Here is an 18290-nt window from a genome sequence, read left to right on the forward strand (position 1 = left end):
ACACAGGATGTCTCACGTAACTGGTTCGTTAGAACTTTTTTAGGTTCCACTATTCGTAGAGGTTTGAAATTTTGGTAGCATGGGTTGTTCATTCTAAACTTTCAATCTAAAATATTTTCAAGATGGCCACCACTTCCGGTCTACCGGAAGTAGACCACAACTTCGTTATTTTAAATGGAATGCTATAGTTTTTATTACAACTTTCAATTATACATAAAAAAATATGTTGACTTTGATAAAAGTTGTTGGTACCTACCATTTTTTGTTTTCGAGTTATTTTGATTTTAAGCTTTTTTTGACAAATTTTACCATGCTCTTTAAAAGCCTATATCTCAGTTAACGTTCATTAAAAAAAACCTCTAAATTGGCACGATTACTGTTCAGATGTTGCCAAATAGATTGTCATTTCTTGTATCAGAGTATCTTATACAGGGTGGTCAAAAATTGAATTACCGTTTCTCCATATTCAATGGCTAGAAAGTCGAAAATTTTAAATGGAATACTCCGTATTTTTTTACCCTATCAGAAAGGAAATTTAATTCTCTACAAATTATCTATAAACATTCCTATACCTATTTATTGTAGTTTCCCTGATATTGGGACATTACTCAAAGCATGCACGGAATGCGGGAAAACGTTTGATTTTTTTATTAGAAGGCAATAGAATTTTGACAGTTTTTGGTCCATATTTGTGTTATTGTTGTTGTTACTTACTTTTGATCACGAGTGAAAGTCATTGTATATCATGGCAAATTATTCCAACGCCGATATTTTAAATTTGTTTTATATTCATGGCAATGGCCTCCACGATCTCCAGATTTAACACCATTGGATTTTTATTTGAGGGGTCACTTAAAAAATCAAGTGTACAATTCACCGATCAACACACGACAAGAGTTGCATGATAGAGTGATGCGTGCAGTACGTACTATTGATGGCGACCAACTTCTACGGGGCACAACCGTAGAAGTCGAAAGAAGAGTTGAAAAATGTTTAATGGTGAATGGTCAGCATATCGAACAGTTTTCATTTTTTTATAATTTTAAGTTTTTGTTTTTTTATATGTTATTCATTCTAATTTCTGTTATTAAATTGTTGTTTTTCATTGTTTCATTTATTCGTTTTTCTGTTGGTTATTTTTGGTAAATAAAAGCGAGCAAGCTAAAGGTTATTCCACCATAGTTAATTGTAGAAATAACACCAATAATAATTTAAATAAATTAAACGATGAACTGTCAAAATGTCTTGGCCTGCTAACAAAAACACAAACGGGCTTTGGGATTCTATGTCTGATTTTGATTAATTTTCCAATATCAGGGAAACTACAACAAATAGGTATAGGAATGTTTATAGATAATTTGTAGAGAATTAAATTCCCTTTCTGATGGGGTAAAGAAATATGGGGTGTTCCATTTAAAATTTTCGACTTTCCCGCAATTGAATATTGAGAAACGATAATTCAATTTTTGACCACCCTGTATAAGATTCTCTGATACAACAAATGACAATCTATTTGGCAGGATCTGTAGAGTAGTCGTGCCAATGCAGAGCTTTTTTGAATGATCGTTAGCTGAGATATGGGCTTTTAAAGACCATGGTGAAATTTGTCAAAAAACACTTAAAATCAAAATAACTCGAAAACAAAAAACGCTAGGTACCAACAACTTTTATCAAAGTCAACATATTTTTTTACGTATAATTGAAAAGTGTAATAAAAACTATAGCATTCCATTTAAAATAACGAATTTGTGGTCTACTTCCGGTAGACCGGAAGGGGTGGCCATCTTGAAAATATTTTAGATCGAAAGTTTAGAATGAACAACCCATGCTACCAAAATTCAAACCACTACGAATAGTGGAACCTTAAAAAGTTCTAACGAACCAGTTACGTGAGACACCCTGTATAGTGTTCTGCAAGCAATATCTAGTCTTCTGCAGGCAGCATCTAATCATGTGCAATCAATGTACGATGTTCTGCAAAAAGTATATAATTCAAGTATTGCATTGCGTTCTGAAGGCACCTTTTTGAAAACTCTTTACATCATCATTAAGGACAATAAAAAAAAAGATAAGTTCTTAACAAGTCTCATTCTATTTTTCTTTTTCTATTATATTACAATGACCAACACTTCCTGATTTTATCCACAACTACGTTTAATAATCAGCTAGCTTTAAAATTTAAAATTCTCCAGTACTCAGTAGCGATTTAATTAAGTTTTGATTAATGACTTTATAAATTAGTTATTGTAATCTAACTAACAATTTAGTTTCAATAAAACACTTTATTTCTTGGCAACACTCACAAAATTTACTTTCGTTTTGGCGCAATATCAACTTAAGTTCTTCTAAATAAATTTATCCCAAATTTAGAATTGTCAAATTTTTTATAAACCCATAATAATTCATAGAAAATTATTATTTTTTTAATTTTAATTCTAAATTAAAAAGAAAATAGATTAAAATCGTTTTCTAAATTTCATCGAGGAGAAAACCGAGCGAGAAATTTCACTAGTTTGGGATTCCGACGCCGAGCGTCGTCGACGACGACGTCCCAATCCAAAAATAGACGCCTCTTCTTTAAGTGCGAGTAGCCATTTTAGCGTGCGTTTTCCGTAAAGTGGTTTATATCGGGAGTTTTTTCAAGTGCCCCCAATTTGCGATTGTTAATCAACAACATCGAAGGAAAACAACCCGAATCAGAAGTGAAATAACGAGATTTCCCCCCTTTTTATTTTAAACACAGGTAATTTTAAACCGGACAATAAAGATAAAAAGAAATCATTTTCTATTTGAGATTCAACAACAAAAAGATTTTTGGGATAATTAAAAAAAATTTTAATAATAATAAGATTTGATGATCAAAATCACGATGAAAATTGTTATTTATGCCAAAAACGTTTGCATTCAAGGCCGTATCGCATCAAAAATAAATCGAATGCAGCCGGATAATAACGAAAAGATCTATTTTGGATTGTGACTTATTCCCAAAAAATAAATAATAAAAAAATTTAATCCATCTATTTTTAGATTAAACCATGCCAATAGATAGAAGCAAAGACTCCTCCCCAATAAACAACGATTCCTCATCAAGCACAACCCGCACAAAAGGTCGCCCACCATGGGTTAAAGAAACCCCAAATCCTTTACCAACACCCACAATGCCATGGACATTAAACAAACGCAACAGCTTAAAAGAAAACGTGGAAGAATCATCGAAATTAGTAGTCCCAAAATTACGAAAAGTCGTTAAATCCGATCAACAAGAAAACGGAAATGGCAAAAAAGAAACGACCACGTTTCAAAAACCCCAATTAAAACCGGTCCCCCCAAAAGAAACCACTTTGCAATCGAAGGAGGTTAAAATTCCTATTCCGAAATTAAACAGTGTTAAAGATCGCGAATTGGCGCCGTTGAAACGAAACTCTGTGGCCGGGGAGGATTATTTACCCGATAATATTGATAAGGTAATGAATCAACTTGAAATACAAAAATAAATTCGAACTGGGTTTAAAAATAAACATTTTTCAAACGTAGGCCGTTCCTGCTACAAGAAACGCGTTGGTTCGGCAAGAAAGTATGAAGAAATTCGGGGTTCCCAATGCTCCACCTTTACCACCACCTGCTCCGGCTCTACCTGATCTATCTGAAGCGACTAATCTATCAAATAAACAGAAGGAGAAGCTTGATATGTTAAGGTAAACAATTTTTTTAATACATAAATTAAGTATTCTCAAAGAATTCGGTAAAGTTACGATAAAAAAGGGATTTGGGAAGAAGTTAAAGAAGGGAAAAGTATTAAGAAGTCCCTACATACTTTTTGACAACTCCCAAAACAAGTTTTGACTCATTCTGATAACGTTAGAAATCCTTAGATGTCATTAAACAGCGTAGGAAAATATTAGAAAACCTCTATACACTTTTTGGCATCATTGAAAATTTTTGACAACTTCCTAAATAAGTTTTGACACCTTCTGACCACATTCAAAATATTTAAATATCTTCAGACAACTTAAAAAGGTATTAAAAAAATTTTTAGACACACTGTAAGTACTTTAGGATTTCATAGGAGTCTCTGGATAGCATAAGAAAGTGTTAGGAACCCTCTACATATTTTTGGACATCTTTAAAAGAGTCTAGAAAATTTTTGACAACTCCCAAAATAAGTTTTGACAACTTTTTATTACACTAGAAATTTTTAGATGTCTCTAGATAGTTAACGAAAGTATTAGAAAGCCTCTACATACTTTTTGGCATCATTGAAAATTTTTGACAACTTCCTAAATAAGTTTTAACACCTTCTGACCACATTCAAAATCCTTAAATATCTTCAGACAACTTAAAAAGGTATTAAAAAAATGTTTAGACACACTGTAAGTACTTTAGGATTTCATAGGAATCTCTGGATAGCATAAGAAAGTGTTAGGAACCCTCTACATATTTTTTGACATCTTTAAAAGAGTCTAGAAAATTTTTGACAACTCCCAAAATAAGTTTTGACAACTTTTTATTTCACTAGAAATTTTTAGATGTCTCTAGACAGTTAACGAAAGTATTAGAAAGCCTCTACATACTTTTTGGCATCATTGAAAATTTTTCACAACTTCCTAAATAAGTTTTGACACCTTCTGACAACATTCAAAATCCTTAAATATCTTCAGACAACTTAAAAAGGTATTAAAAAAAATTTTAGACACACTGTAAGTATTTTAGGATTCCATAGAAGTCTCTGGATAGCATAAGAAAGTGTTAGGAACCCTCTACATATTTTTTGACATCTTTAAAAGAGTCTAGAAAATTTTTGACCACTTCCAAAATAAGTTTTAACAATTTTTGTTTACTTTATAAATTCCTAGATGTCTTTTGATGTCTTTTTTTAGATGTCTGACAGTTTACGAAAGTATTAGAAAGACTTTTAGGCATGTTTAAAATTTCTTCGTAGGTTGTCATAATTCCCAGAAAATGTTTCGACACGCTCTAACTATTAAAAGATTTCATAGGTATTTGTGGTTGGCATAGAAAAGTATTAAAAAGCATCTATATACTTTTTGACATTATTAAAAATCCTGTAACAAATTTTTGACAACTCCCAAAACAAGTTTTCACACTTTTTATCAACATCAAAACTTCTTAGGTGTCTTTAGACAGCTTAGGAAAGTGCCAAAGAAAGTCCTATGGACAATTTTTGGCAAACCAAAGAAAGTTTTGACATTTTTTGATAACTTTAGAAATCATTAGTTGTCTTTAGACAGCTTGGAGAGGTACTACAGTGCCTCTAGAGGGTTTTAGACATGCTTAAAAATTCCATGAAAAGTCCTGATTCCATGAAAGAAATCCTTAGAAAACCTCATATATTTTTTGATATCTTTAAAACAGCTTCTGCAAAAGTTTAAACGTTTCTGGAAAATGTTTAGATACTTTTTGACAATTTCGGATGTTTCTGAAAACATCTGGAAAGCTTCCCAAGATTGTTAGACTTGAAACATCTGTGGAAAAATCTCAGTAATCTTAAAAAAAGTTTAGACACTTTTTGACATCTTTGGATATCCACAAAAAATATCTGGTTAATTTAAGAAATCCTTAGAAAGGCTCATATATTGTTTAACCTCTTTAATATATCTTCTGGAAATATTTAAAAATTCCTGGAAAATATTTAGATAGTTTTTGACAATTTTGGATGTTCATGAAAACATCTGAAAGACTTCGGCAAATGATGGAAAGCGTCCAAAGATTGTTGAAAATTCTCTGGAAAGGTTAAATTCTCAGTTATCTTAAAACAAGTTTAGACTAACTTTGGAAATTTACTTTAGTTATTCACACAAAATATCTTGATAAATAGGAATCCTTAGAAAGGCTCATATATTTATTGATAACTTTACAACTTCTTCTGCAAATGTTTAAAAATTCCTAGAAACTGTTTAGACACTTTTTAACAATATTTTATGTTCATAAAAACATCTGGAAAGCTTAGGAGAATGTTGGTAAACCTTCCAAGATTGTTAGATTTGTTGAAAATATTGTGGAAAGCTCTCAGTAATCTTAAAAAACGTTTAGAAACACTTTTTAACAATTTTGGATATTCATAAAAAATATCTTGATAATTTAGAAAATCCTTAGAAACGCTTATCTACAATTTTGAATTTTGAAATTGTTAGACTTGTTAAAAATTTTCAACAAAGAGAGGTCTCAGTAATCTTAAAAACGTTTAGACATTTTTTGACATCTTTTGAAAATTCACAAAAAATATCTTGATAACTTAGGAAATCCTTAGAAAACTCCTTAGTACTTTTGATATCTTTGGAATTAATCTGGTCATTTCTATAAACTATTAAGATAAGTTTAGACACTTTCTGACAACTTCTGAGTGTTCATAAAAATATCTGGCTAACTTAGGAAATCCTTAAAAAGCTCATTGTATTTTTTGATGTCTTTAAAAAACCTTTAAGAATGTTTATAAATTGCTAGAAAACGTTTAGATACTTTTTGAGAACTTTTGAACAACTTTGGAGGGCTTGGCAAATCCTTAGAAAACTCCTGACTAGTTTTGATATCTTTGGAAATCCTCTGGTCGTTTTATAAATTATTAAAATAAGTTTAGACACTTTTTGGCAACTTCTGAGTATTCATAAAAATATCTGGTTAACTTAGAAAATCCTTAGAGAGCCTTTTCTATTTTTTGATATCTTTGAAAATCTTCTAAGAATGTTTATAAATTGCTAGAAAACGTTTAGATAATTTTTGAGAAATTTTGGACAACTTTGGAGGGCTTGGCAAATCCTTAGAAAACTCCTGACTAGTTTTGATATCTTTGGAAATCCTCTGGTCGTTTTATAAATTATTAAAATAAGTTTAGACACTTTTTGGCAACTTCTGAGTATTCATAAAAATATCTGGCTAATTTAGGAAATCCTTAGAAAGCTTTTTCTATTTTTTGATATCTTTGAAAATTCTCTAAGAATGTTTATAAATTTTTAGAAAACGTTATATAATTTTTGAGCTGTTTTGGACAACTTTGGATAGCTTAGGAAATCCTTAGAAAACTCCTGAATGGTATTGATATTCTTGGAAATCCTCTAGACGTTTTATAAATTATTAAAATAAGTTTAGACACATTTTGACAACTTCTGAGTATTCATAAAAATATTTAGTTTTATATATTTTCCTAAGTTAGTTACGTTAGTTTAATATGTAACTAACTTAGGAAATTTTTAGAAAGGCTGACATATTTTTTGACATCTTTAAAACATTTCCTGGAAATGTTTAAAAATTCCTAGAAAATGTTTAGACACTTTTTGACAATTTTTCATGCTCATAAAAACATCTGAAAAGCTTAGGAGAAAGTAGAAAATCCTTGAAGATTGATAACTTTGTTGAAAATTTTTTGGAAAGTTCTCTATAATCTTGAAAAACCGTTAAGACACTTTTTGAGAACTTTGGATATTCACAAAAAATATAACTTACGAAATCCTTAGAAAGGCTGATATATTTTTTGACATTTTTAAAACATTTGCAAATGTTTAAAAATTTCTAGAAAATGTTTAGACACCTTTTGACCATTTTAGATGACACGAAAACAAGCTTAAGAGAATGTTGGTAAAGCTTCCAAGATTGTTAGACTTGTTGAAAACTTTCTGGAAAGCTCTCAATAATCTTAAAAAACGTTTTGACATTTTTTGGCAATTTTGGATATTCACAAAAAATATTACTTACGAAATCCTTAGAAAGGATCATATATTTTTTGACATCTTTAAAACATCTGCAAATGTTTAAAAATCACTAGAAAATGTTTAGACACTTTTTGACCATTTTAGATGACATGAAAACATCTGGAAAGCTTAGGAGAATGTTGGTAAAGCTTCCAAGATTGTTAGACTTGTTGGAAATTTTCTGGAAAGCTCTCAATAATCTTAAAAAACATTTTGACATTTTTTGACAACTTTGGATATTCACAAAAAATATAACTTACGAAATCCTTAGAAAGGCTGATATATTTTTTGACATTTTTAAAACATTTGCAAATGTTTAAAAATTTCTAGAAAATGTTTAGACACCTTTTGACCATTTTAGATGACACGAAAACAAGCTTAAGAGAATGTTGGTAAAGCTTCCAAGATTGTTAGACTTGTTGAAAACTTTCTGGAAAGCTCTCAATAATCTTAAAAAACGTTTTGACATTTTTTGGCAATTTTGGATATTCACAAAAAATATTACTTACGAAATCCTTAGAAAGGATCATATATTTTTTGACATCTTTAAAACATCTGCAAATGTTTAAAAATCACTAGAAAATGTTTAGACACTTTTTGACCATTTTAGATGACATGAAAACATCTGGAAAGCTTAGGAGAATGTTGGTAAAGCTTCCAAGATTGTTAGACTTGTTGGAAATTTTCTGGAAAGCTCTCAATAATCTTAAAAAACATTTTGACATTTTTTGACAACTTTGGATATTCACAAAAAATATAACTTACGAAATCCTTAGAAAGGCTGATATATTTTTTGACATTTTTAAAACATTTGCAAATGTTTAAAAATTTCTAGAAAATGTTTAGACACCTTTTGACCATTTTAGATGACACGAAAACAAGCTTAAGAGAATGTTGGTAAAGCTTCCAAGATTGTTAGACTTGTTGAAAACTTTCTGGAAAGCTCTCAATAATCTTAAAAAACGTTTTGACATTTTTTGGCAATTTTGGATATTCACAAAAAATATTACTTACGAAATCCTTAGAAAGGATCATATATTTTTTGACATCTTTAAAACATCTGCAAATGTTTAAAAATCACTAGAAAATGTTTAGACACTTTTTGACCATTTTAGATGACATGAAAACATCTGGAAAGCTTAGGAGAATGTTGGTAAAGCTTCCAAGATTGTTAGACTTGTTGGAAATTTTCTGGAAAGCTCTCAATAATCTTAAAAAACATTTTGACATTTTTTGACAACTTTGGATATTCACAAAAAATATAACTTACGAAATCCTTAGAAAGGCTGATATATTTTTTGACATTTTTAAAACATTTGCAAATGTTTAAAAATTTCTAGAAAATGTTTAGACACCTTTTGACCATTTTAGATGACACGAAAACAAGCTTAAGAGAATGTTGGTAAAGCTTCCAAGATTGTTAGACTTGTTGAAAACTTTCTGGAAAGCTCTCAATAATCTTAAAAAACGTTTTGACATTTTTTGGCAATTTTGGATATTCACAAAAAATATTACTTACGAAATCCTTAGAAAGGATCATATATTTTTTGACACCTTTAAAACATCTGCAAATGTTTAAAAATCACTAGAAAATGTTTAGACACTTTTTGACCATTTTAGATGACATGAAAACATCTGGAAAGCTTAGGAGAATGTTGGTAAAGCTTCCAAGATTGTTAGACTTGTTGGAAATTTTCTGGAAAGCTCTCAATAATCTTAAAAAACATTTTGACATTTTTTGACAACTTTGGATATTCACAAAAAATATAACTTACGAAATCCTTAGAAAGGATAATATATTTTTTGACATCTTTAAAACATCTGCAAATGTTTAATAATTCCTAGAAAATGTTTCGACACTTTTTGACCATTTTAGATAACCATGAAAACATCTGGAAAGCTTAGGAGAATGTTGGTAAAGCTTTCAAGATTGTTAGACTTGTTGAAAATTTTCTGGAAAGCTCTCAACAATCTTAAAAAGCGCTTTGACATTTTTTGACAACTTTGGATATTCACAAAAAATATTACTTACGAAATCCTTAGAAAGGATGATATATTTTTTGACATCTTTAAAACATCTGCAAATGTTTAAAAATTCCTAGAAAATGTTTAGACACTTTTTGACCATTTTAGATGACATGGAAACATCTGGAAAGCTTAAGAGAATGTTGGTAAAGCTGCCAAGATTGTTAGACTTGTTGAAAATTTTCTGGAAAGCTCTCAATAATCTTAAAAAACGTTTTGACATTTTTTGGCAACTTTGGATATTCACAAAAAAAAATTATTTACGAAATCCTTAGAAAGGATGATATATTTTTTGACATGTTTGAAACATTTGCAAATGTTTAAAAATTCCTAGAAAATGTTTACATACTTATTGAACATCTTAGATGACATGAAAACATCTGGAAAGCTTAGGAGAATGTTGGTAAAGCTTCCAAGATTGTTGGACTTGTTGAAAATTTTCTGGAAAGCTCTCAATAATCTTAAAAAACGTTTTCACATTTTTTGACAACTTTGGATAGTCACAAAAAATATTACTTACGAAATCCTTAGAAAGGCTGATATATTTTTTGGCATCTTTGAAACATTTGCAAATGTTTAAAAATTCCTAGAAAATGTTTAGACTTTTTGATCATTTTAGATGACATGAAAACATCTGGAAAACTTAGGAGAATGTTGGTAAAGCTTCCAAGATTGTTAGACTTGTTGAAAATTTTCTTGAAAGCTCTCAAAAATCTTAAAAAACGTTTTGACATTTTTTGACAACTTTGGATATTCACAAAAAATATTACTTACGAAATCCTTAGAATGGATGATATATTTTTTTGATATCTTTAAAACATCTACAAATGTTTAAAAATTCCTAGAAAATGTTTAGACACTTTTTGACCGTTTTAGATAACCATGAAAACATCTGGAAAGTCTGGGCGAATGTCAGTAAAGCTTCCAAGATTGTTAGATTTGTTGAAAATTTTCTGGAAAGCTCTCAATAATCTTAAAAAACATTTTGACATTTTTTGACAACTTTGGATATTCACAAAAAATATTACTTACGAAATCCTTAGAAAGGGTGATATATTTTTTGACATCTTCAAAACATCTGCAAATGTTTAAAAATTACTAAAAAATGTTTGGACACTTTTTGACCATTTTAGATGACATGGAAACATCTGGAAAGTTAAGGAGAATTTCGGTAAAGCTTCCAAGATCGTTAGACTTGTTGAAAATTTTCTGGAAAGCTCTCAATAATCTTAAAAAAATTTTTCACATTTTTTCACAACTTTGGATATTCACAAAAAATATCACTTACGAAATCCTTAGCAAGGATGATATATTTTTTGACATCTTTAAAACATCTGCAAATGTTTAAAAATTTTTAGAAAATGTTTAGACACATTTTGACCATTTCAGATGACATGAAAACATCTGTAAAGCTTAGAAGAATGTTGGTAAAGCTGCCGAGATTGTTAGACTTGTTGAAAATTTTCTTGAAAGCTCTCAAAAATCTTAAAAAACGTTTTGACATTTTTTGACAACTTTGGATATTCACAAAAAATATCAATTACGAAATCCTTAGAAAGGATGATATATTTTTTGACATCTTTAAAACATTTGCAAATGTTTAAAAATTCCTAGAAAATGTTTGGACACCTTTTGACCATTTTAGATGACACGAAAACAAGCTTAGGAGAATGTTGGTAAAGCTTCCAAGATTGTTAGACTTGTTGAAAATTTTCTGGAAAGCTCTTAGTAATCTTAGAAACAATATCTAGTAATTTTTTAACAATTCTGGATATGTTCATAAGAATATCTAGATAACTTAGGGAACAGTTAGAAAAACCCCTGAGTAGTTTTGAGATGTTTGGAAATCCTCTGGATATTTCTATAAATTGCTAAAATAACTTTAGATACTTTCTGGTAACTTATGAGTATTCATAAAAATATTTCTCTTACTTTGGAAATCCTTAGCTCTGTTTTTGATATCTTTGGAAATCCTAGATTGCTTAGAAAGAAATCTTTAGAAAACTTCTAAGTAGTTTTGACATCTTTGTAATTCATCTGGACATTTTTATAAATCACCAAAATAAGTTTAGACATTTTTTGGTCAATTTTGGACACCTTAGGAAATTCTTAGACAACACCTAAGTAGTTTTGACATCTTTGGAATTCATCTGGACATCTTTATAAATCACTAAACTAAGTTTAGACACTTTTTGGCAATGTTTGGGACTCTATTTATTTATTTTTTTTAGGCAAAGACCAAAACATCGTCCAGATTGGACCCAAATGTTGAAAGATTTAGAAAAAGGAGCCCGATTGAAGCACGTGGAATGCAACGACAGATCGAAACCACTCCTCCCCAAAGTGAAATCAAAGGGCCAATTCATTTTTGAGAGTGAGAATCACCAGAAAAATGATCCACATCACGATTTGTTGAAGCAAATCGAGCAAGGAGTCAAATTGAAGAAAGTTAAGACTAATGATCGCTCGAAACCGATTCTGGATGGGTTGAGGAAGTTTAGGCGGCAAATGACGATTGAGGAACAAATTATTAAGTCGCAATCGATGGCCAGCATACCACCTGTAAGTACAAAAAAAAATTTATTTTTGGTTTTGATTAAATTGATTTTTAGGAAGATGTACCAGATGAGTCTGATGAAATGGATGATATTGATAAAGTTAGGGATGATTTGCAAAGTACAAAGCAGTTATTAGCGTTTGAGATGAGGAATAAAGAGGCTCAAATACGAGAGAATAAAAAGTTATTGGCGAAAATCCAACAATTAGAAGCGGAATTAGAGAAGCACGAAAACAGAAATGAAGGTGGAGGTGTGATAAATAGTTCAACAAATTCAGAAGCAGATCAAAAATTAATAACAAGTCTAAAACAAGAAGCCCAAGAAGCGCGCAAAACGAGCGAAGAACTCGAAAAGAAATATTCGCAAGCAACCGAAGAATTAGACACGAAAAAAACCGAACTCGAAGAAGCCAAAAAACAAAATCGCGAACTCGAACGAAAACTCCAAGAATACTTAACCGGAAAACGCCAATCAATCCCACAAATCAACAACGACCAAGAAGAAGAAGAAATTTACGAAGTCTCCGAATCCGAATCAGAAGGAAGCGACAACGAAGAAAAACGCGAACGTCGCGCTCAACGCGAAGTAAAAATGTTTAGAAACAAACTACGCAGCTGCAAAAACAAACGAGACAACGCCAAAAAAGAGCGAGTCGCATTAAAAGAACAAGTCAAAACCCACCAAAAATGCATCAAAGAAGAAAAGAAAAAATACAAAGCCTTACAAAAAGAAGTCGACAAAATGGCGAAATTAATGAAAGAATCGAGCGAAGATGAAGACGAAGACGATTCGGATCAAGACGAAGACGAAGAAAGCAAAGAAGAGAGTGCGAGTGAAAGCGAAGAAAGTGAATCGAGCGAATCCGAATCCTCCGAAGAATCGGAAACCGATTCGGAAGCATCTCACAGCGAACCGGAAGACGCCCCAACCGACAAAGTCAAAAATAATCTATCCCACCGCGTTAAACGACACGAAAACATGTTGGCCGCGTTGAAAAAAGGAAATTTAATGTTAAAAGCGAACGTCGAGAGGCTACAAGACGATCTTAACAAACAAAAAGATCTTACGATGGCGTTACAAGAAGATTTAGATTCGGTTTTAGCCGAATTAGGTTAAAACGATTTTATTTAATTTTTTTTTGATTTATATTTATTATTATTTGCATTTCTCATTTAATTACGCTTGATTTGTATATACCCAGTAAGAATTGATTTATCGGAAAAAAAAACTAACTGTTTTAGTGTTTAGTACTTTTTATAAAGGACTTATTGTTTTGTTTACAATTAGAAGGTTAAAATGTAAGCAGAGGAATGGGGTTTAATAAACGATTATTTAGTGGATTTTATTTCTTTTTTTTGTTGATTGAAAAGGAAGTTAATAAATTGAATTTGTCGTTAAACTTACCGTTAAATTCGGCTAAAATGGATGTTGAAATCAGGATTAATGCCTAAAAAATAAAAAAAAAATGATGTAGATATGATTAACTCTGTATGAGGTGTTTGTATGAAATTTAAATAAGGATTGATACACTGTTAGGGCACAGAATAACTAGAAGTGACAGTGGCAGTATTCCGCCAAATCTGGCGCCATATTATAGCGAGTTACCAATAGCAACATACTATTGGTGGTGTTACGGGGGATGGATTGCGCCGAAGAAGAAACAACAGTTGTTGAATAAAACGAAATAATTTATTTACAAAAATATGTACAAAAAAAAAACCCTCAAAGGTTTTTTTAAGACGAAAGGGGTCGTCTTCGAATTGGCGGTTGAAGTGCTGGCTTGTTGTCGCTGCTGTTGTCGCTTCGGAGTTCGATTGGAATTGACCGCTGATGGAAACCCGGCCGCCTTAAATAGGCGCCCTTGGGTAAAACTCTATCAACCGGGCGTTGTGGTTGGTTGGCGACCGTCCGATCCGTAGGTCGGGTTGACGACCAATGGCCAAGCAGATCGAACGGCGCTCAATTCGTACTTGGTGACACCCCCTCCCTCAAGGCGCTGGTTCGGGCTGCGCAGGTGGGTGTCGATGTGGTGGAGGAGCCAGACGTAGGTCGTTGATGTGGACTTTGCTGGGCTCTGCAGTCTGGTGTCTGCGGATCCAGTACGTTGTAGGTCCGGCCTCCTCTATAACCATGTGGGGTCCTATCCAACGAGGACCAAACGGCGTCGCTACATGAGCCCGCTCCATTACGAGCTGCCTTGGCAGGAACCGCCTGGGTGGTGGTACAGCCCCAGCGTATCGCTGGCGGTATCGGTGCTCGTTCCTGTGCGCTCGTCTTCTTCTCTCGGCCCGTCCTGCCGCTGGCTGTTGACCATCTTGGGGGCCCTCAAGAAACCATTCCCCAGGTCGCGGTAACTCGTATCCCAACAGCAGGGCGGCGGGGGTTTCTCTTGTCGCCGCGTTGCGCCGTGACCGAACGTTGAATAGAGCCCGATTGATGTGTCGATCCCAGGTCGTTGGATTTATGCCCTGGAGTTGGATCCGTATGCATTTCTTTATTTCTTGAATCCTCCTCTCCGCAGGATTGGCCTGAGGGTGGTATATCGGCGTCGTCCAGTGGTGGCACCCCCAACGTCTCAGCGCGGAGTCCCAGTTGGCGCTGGTAAACTGAGGCCCGTTGTCGGATAAAATGGCCCTTGGATAACCATACCGGGGAAACACCTCACTCTCCAGGATATTTATGATTTTCGGAGCGCTGCTGGTAGCGGCCGGAAACGCCTCCACCCATCGACTGAACAGATCGGTGACAACGAACACAAACCTGTTGTTATCTCGTGTTTTCACGTATGGGCCCATGAGGTCTACTGCCAAAACTTCCCATGGTTGTGTGGGCGCTCGTGGTCGTAATGGAGCCCGTTCCTGTAGGGGTCCCCGCTTGAGCGATGAGCAGGCCCAGCAATCCCGGACGTATCTGGCCACGTCTTCCTCTACGCCGAGCCACCAGTATTTCCTCAGGATGACCCTCGTGGTTTCCTCAGCTCCGGGATGGCCTGCGGTGGACGCGTCATGGTAGGCGTGCAACACCTGGTCGTGCATGTCCTGTGGCCTGTGTCCTGTCTCCACAAAAGCCCATCATGCACTAAATACTGGGCGGCGACTCTAGCTTCCGCCGGGTTTGCGGGACCCGCCTCGTTGATTCCGTCCAGGGTACGAATCAGGTTTTGGCTGTGGGGATTTCGTCGTTGACTGTCTTTTAAGTCGTCTGCTAGCCCAGGGAATTCGACACATGCGATGTGGGGTCGGACGTTTTTTGGTTCTTGTTCGGCGGATGGTGGAAGAAACATCCGGTCGACGTCAGCTGTGTGACCCGCAGGAGTCGTTGGCTCATGCCCGGGTTGGCGCGAGAGAAAGTCCGGGAGTTCGTTCTGTTCCCCCGGGACGTCTTGTACGTCAAATTTATATTCCTGAAGAAGGAGCGCCCACCGGGTTAACTTGGCGTTCCGGTCCTTCATGGTGTCAAGCCATAACAATGCTCTACTGTCGGTGCGCAGGGTGAATCTTCTGTCCTCCAGGTACGGTCGGAAAAATCGCATCGCCCAGACGACTGCCAAGCATTCCTGTTCGTTAGCATGGTAGCGCTGCTCAGTGGGAGACAACTTGGCGCTGGCAAATGCGATGATCTTCCTTCCCGCTGGCATCGGTCTGTAGCACGAAAGGTTGAGTGAAGTCCGGGCGTCTAAGTTGCAGTGGGCGGCTCAGTAGCTGTTTAATCTCGAGAAAGGCGTTCTCGGCTTCACCTGTCCACTTAAACTGTTTCTGGCCCCGCAAGAGATCTGTCAGCGGGGTTAACACTTCGGCGCAGCGTGGAATAAACCCGCGTAGCCAGTTACACAGTCCCAAGAAGGATCGCAGCTGCTTCTTGTTGGACGGTCTCGATGCGTCGCAGAGGGAGTTGACGTGGTTCGGTAAGGGCTCCACTCCTCCTGGTGTAATCCGGTGACCCAGGTAGTCGATGGTTGTTGCCCCCAAGTGGCATTTTTCCGGTGATAACCGGAGGTTGTTCAGACACCAGGTGTAAGTGTCTAAGGTGTTCTTCCCAGGAGTTGCTGTAGACGATGACATCATCCAGGTACACCAGGGCGAATTTCCGGAGGTATCCAGGGAGCACTTCTTGCGTCATCAACTTCTGGAACGTCGCCGGGGCATTCTTCAATCCGAAAGGCATGACGCGAAACTGGTAGGTGGCACCGTCGGGAGTTGTGAAGGCGGTTAAGGGTCGAGATCCCTTCTCCATTGGGATTTGCCAATATCCGGACCGCAGGTCGAGGCTCGAAAAAACGGTAGCCTGGCTGAGGTCCCGCAGCGTCTCGTGGATGATTGGCAACGCTGAGGACTCGTCCACCGTTTGCTGGTTTAATCGACGGTAGTCGACGCAAAACCTCTTGGCCCCATCTTTCTTCTCCACCAGTACGATCGGAGATGAATACGGGGAACGACTGGCTTCAATGACACCTTCCGCCAACATCTTCTCTACTTCACGGGCGATAAATTCCTTTTTGGTATAGGAGCAGCGGTATGGCGGTAGTCGAAACGGCCTTGCTCCTTCGGTGAGCTCCAGTTTGTGTTGAGTTGCCCCTGTGGTACTCTTATGGGAGTCGGTAAACACGTCGGGGAAGGCACGAAGCGTCGTTAGAAAGGCCTCTTTGTATTTGTCCGGAAATTGGTGACGGATAGTACTGACGTCCAGAGCGGGCAGTGGCGCAGTGGGGCTGCCCCGTCGGAAGTACATCGTGGTCCTCTTCTCTTTCCCGAAGTGAAAACAGCCTCGTTGGAAATCGAGGATCACCCCTTGGTCGCGGAACCAGGGATCCCCAAAAACAAACGGGGTGCTGAGTCGGGGAACCACCAAAAACTGCTGGGTGCACTGGAGTCCACCGATGGTGAACTGGATTTCGGCCTTCCCGAGGATGGGCAGCTGGGCATTCGGGTCCGCTTGGGTGGTGTAGGTGTCTCCCAGCGGTTTATAAGACGCGACGGCTCTTGAGCTGACGAAGTTGCTTGTCGAGCCGGAATCCAGGAGAGCTAGGCTGCGCCTTCCTGCTACCTCGATTATTACAGTCGAGCGGCTGGAGCTACCAGGTTCCTCCAATGTGGAGATTACTGCGGCCGTCCGGGTTGTCCTGGGCGAACCGGTGCTGCGTTGTAGGGGACAGTCACGGTTCCAATGGTACCCGGGACAGTACCAGCATCGGGGCACCTTCTTCTTGGGGTCCTCGTTGTCCCCTTCAGGAGTCTTCTTACCCTTTGGAGATGGTGTTGTGGGTTGTTTGAGGAGGCCCGACTTCTTCAGAAGCGCCTCCGTGTGAATTGCTTTGTGTCGCAACTCGTGTATGTTGGCCGGCGTGGGGGACAGGTGCAGCTGTAGCTGAGGTAGCAGCAGGGCAACCATCATTCCAATGTCGTCGTCCGGTTTTCGGTGCAGACGACGGGCTTGCAGGTGTTTGAGTTTCAAAAACGCCTGCACCGATTCATCAGTCTGCTGATGGCGGCTGAAATATTGGCCGTTGACTTGTGCCAATATTTGCGGACTGTTGAACCTTTCCAACAGCGCTTGGTGAAATTCCGCGAAGGACATCTCCAAATCATCGAATGCACTCCACCACACAGCGGCATCTTCTCGAAGAAAACTGGTCGCTTTCTTTGTTTGTTCCGCTGATGGAATGCCGGTGTCAGTGAAATATGTCTTTATTACCTTGATGAATTCTGCAGGATCCTCCAAGGAATCGCCGGTGAAGCACGGGGACTCGGCTTTTGGGATGCAGACATGTTCGGCCAATAACTTTGACAGGGCGCAAACCTGTGTCTGAACGGTCGCACTGTCTTGTTTCGGTTCTTCGGCGGTCTTCCCCATCTTCTGAGTTTGGGATTCTTTTCCTTTCTTCTCTTCTTTAATCGGTTGGGTGGGCCCCTCTTCTTCTGAAGAGCTTGCCAAATCTTCCTTCGTCGGATATGGCCGTGTCGACAATGAACGGCTTCTCGTTGTTCGTCCTTTTGTCAACAACAGT

General features: G+C 36.4%; 2 protein-coding genes across 2 annotated transcripts in view; one reads left to right on the plus strand and one right to left on the minus strand.

Moving 5' to 3' along the window:
• Positions 1-18290, minus strand: part of LOC111422229 (methyl-CpG-binding domain protein 4-like) — a 91702-nt gene that overhangs the window by 63229 nt on the left and 10183 nt on the right. The window contains exon 2 of the mRNA XM_071200877.1: positions 13691-13733. The gene's annotated coding sequence lies outside the window, so the exon portion shown is untranslated. The remainder of the gene's footprint in view (positions 1-13690; positions 13734-18290) is intronic.
• Positions 2560-13626, plus strand: LOC111420240 (DNA ligase 1-like). Its single transcript, XM_023053192.2, has 5 exons — positions 2560-2743; positions 3028-3464; positions 3535-3695; positions 11960-12290; positions 12341-13626. Exons 2-5 carry the CDS (start codon positions 3036-3038, stop codon positions 13400-13402), a joined length of 1983 nt encoding a protein of 660 aa, XP_022908960.2. The 5' UTR covers positions 2560-2743; positions 3028-3035; the 3' UTR covers positions 13403-13626.

The sequence above is a fragment of the Onthophagus taurus genome, unplaced genomic scaffold (assembly GCF_036711975.1).
Source record: "Onthophagus taurus isolate NC unplaced genomic scaffold, IU_Otau_3.0 ScKx7SY_15, whole genome shotgun sequence".
Lineage (NCBI taxonomy): Eukaryota > Metazoa > Arthropoda > Insecta > Coleoptera > Scarabaeidae > Onthophagus > Onthophagus taurus.

Bases quoted from the DNA above. Each gene is read 5' to 3' on its own strand.
- LOC111420240 (XM_023053192.2), top strand. From the start codon at position 3,036: ATGCCAATAGATAGAAGCAAAGACTCCTCCCCAATAAACAACGATTCC. The intron at 3,465-3,534 runs GTAATGAATCAA...TTTCAAACGTAG, and splicing joins TACCCGATAATATTGATAAG to GCCGTTCCTGCTACAAGAAA. The intron at 3,696-11,959 runs GTAAACAATTTT...TATTTTTTTTAG, and splicing joins GAGAAGCTTGATATGTTAAG to GCAAAGACCAAAACATCGTC.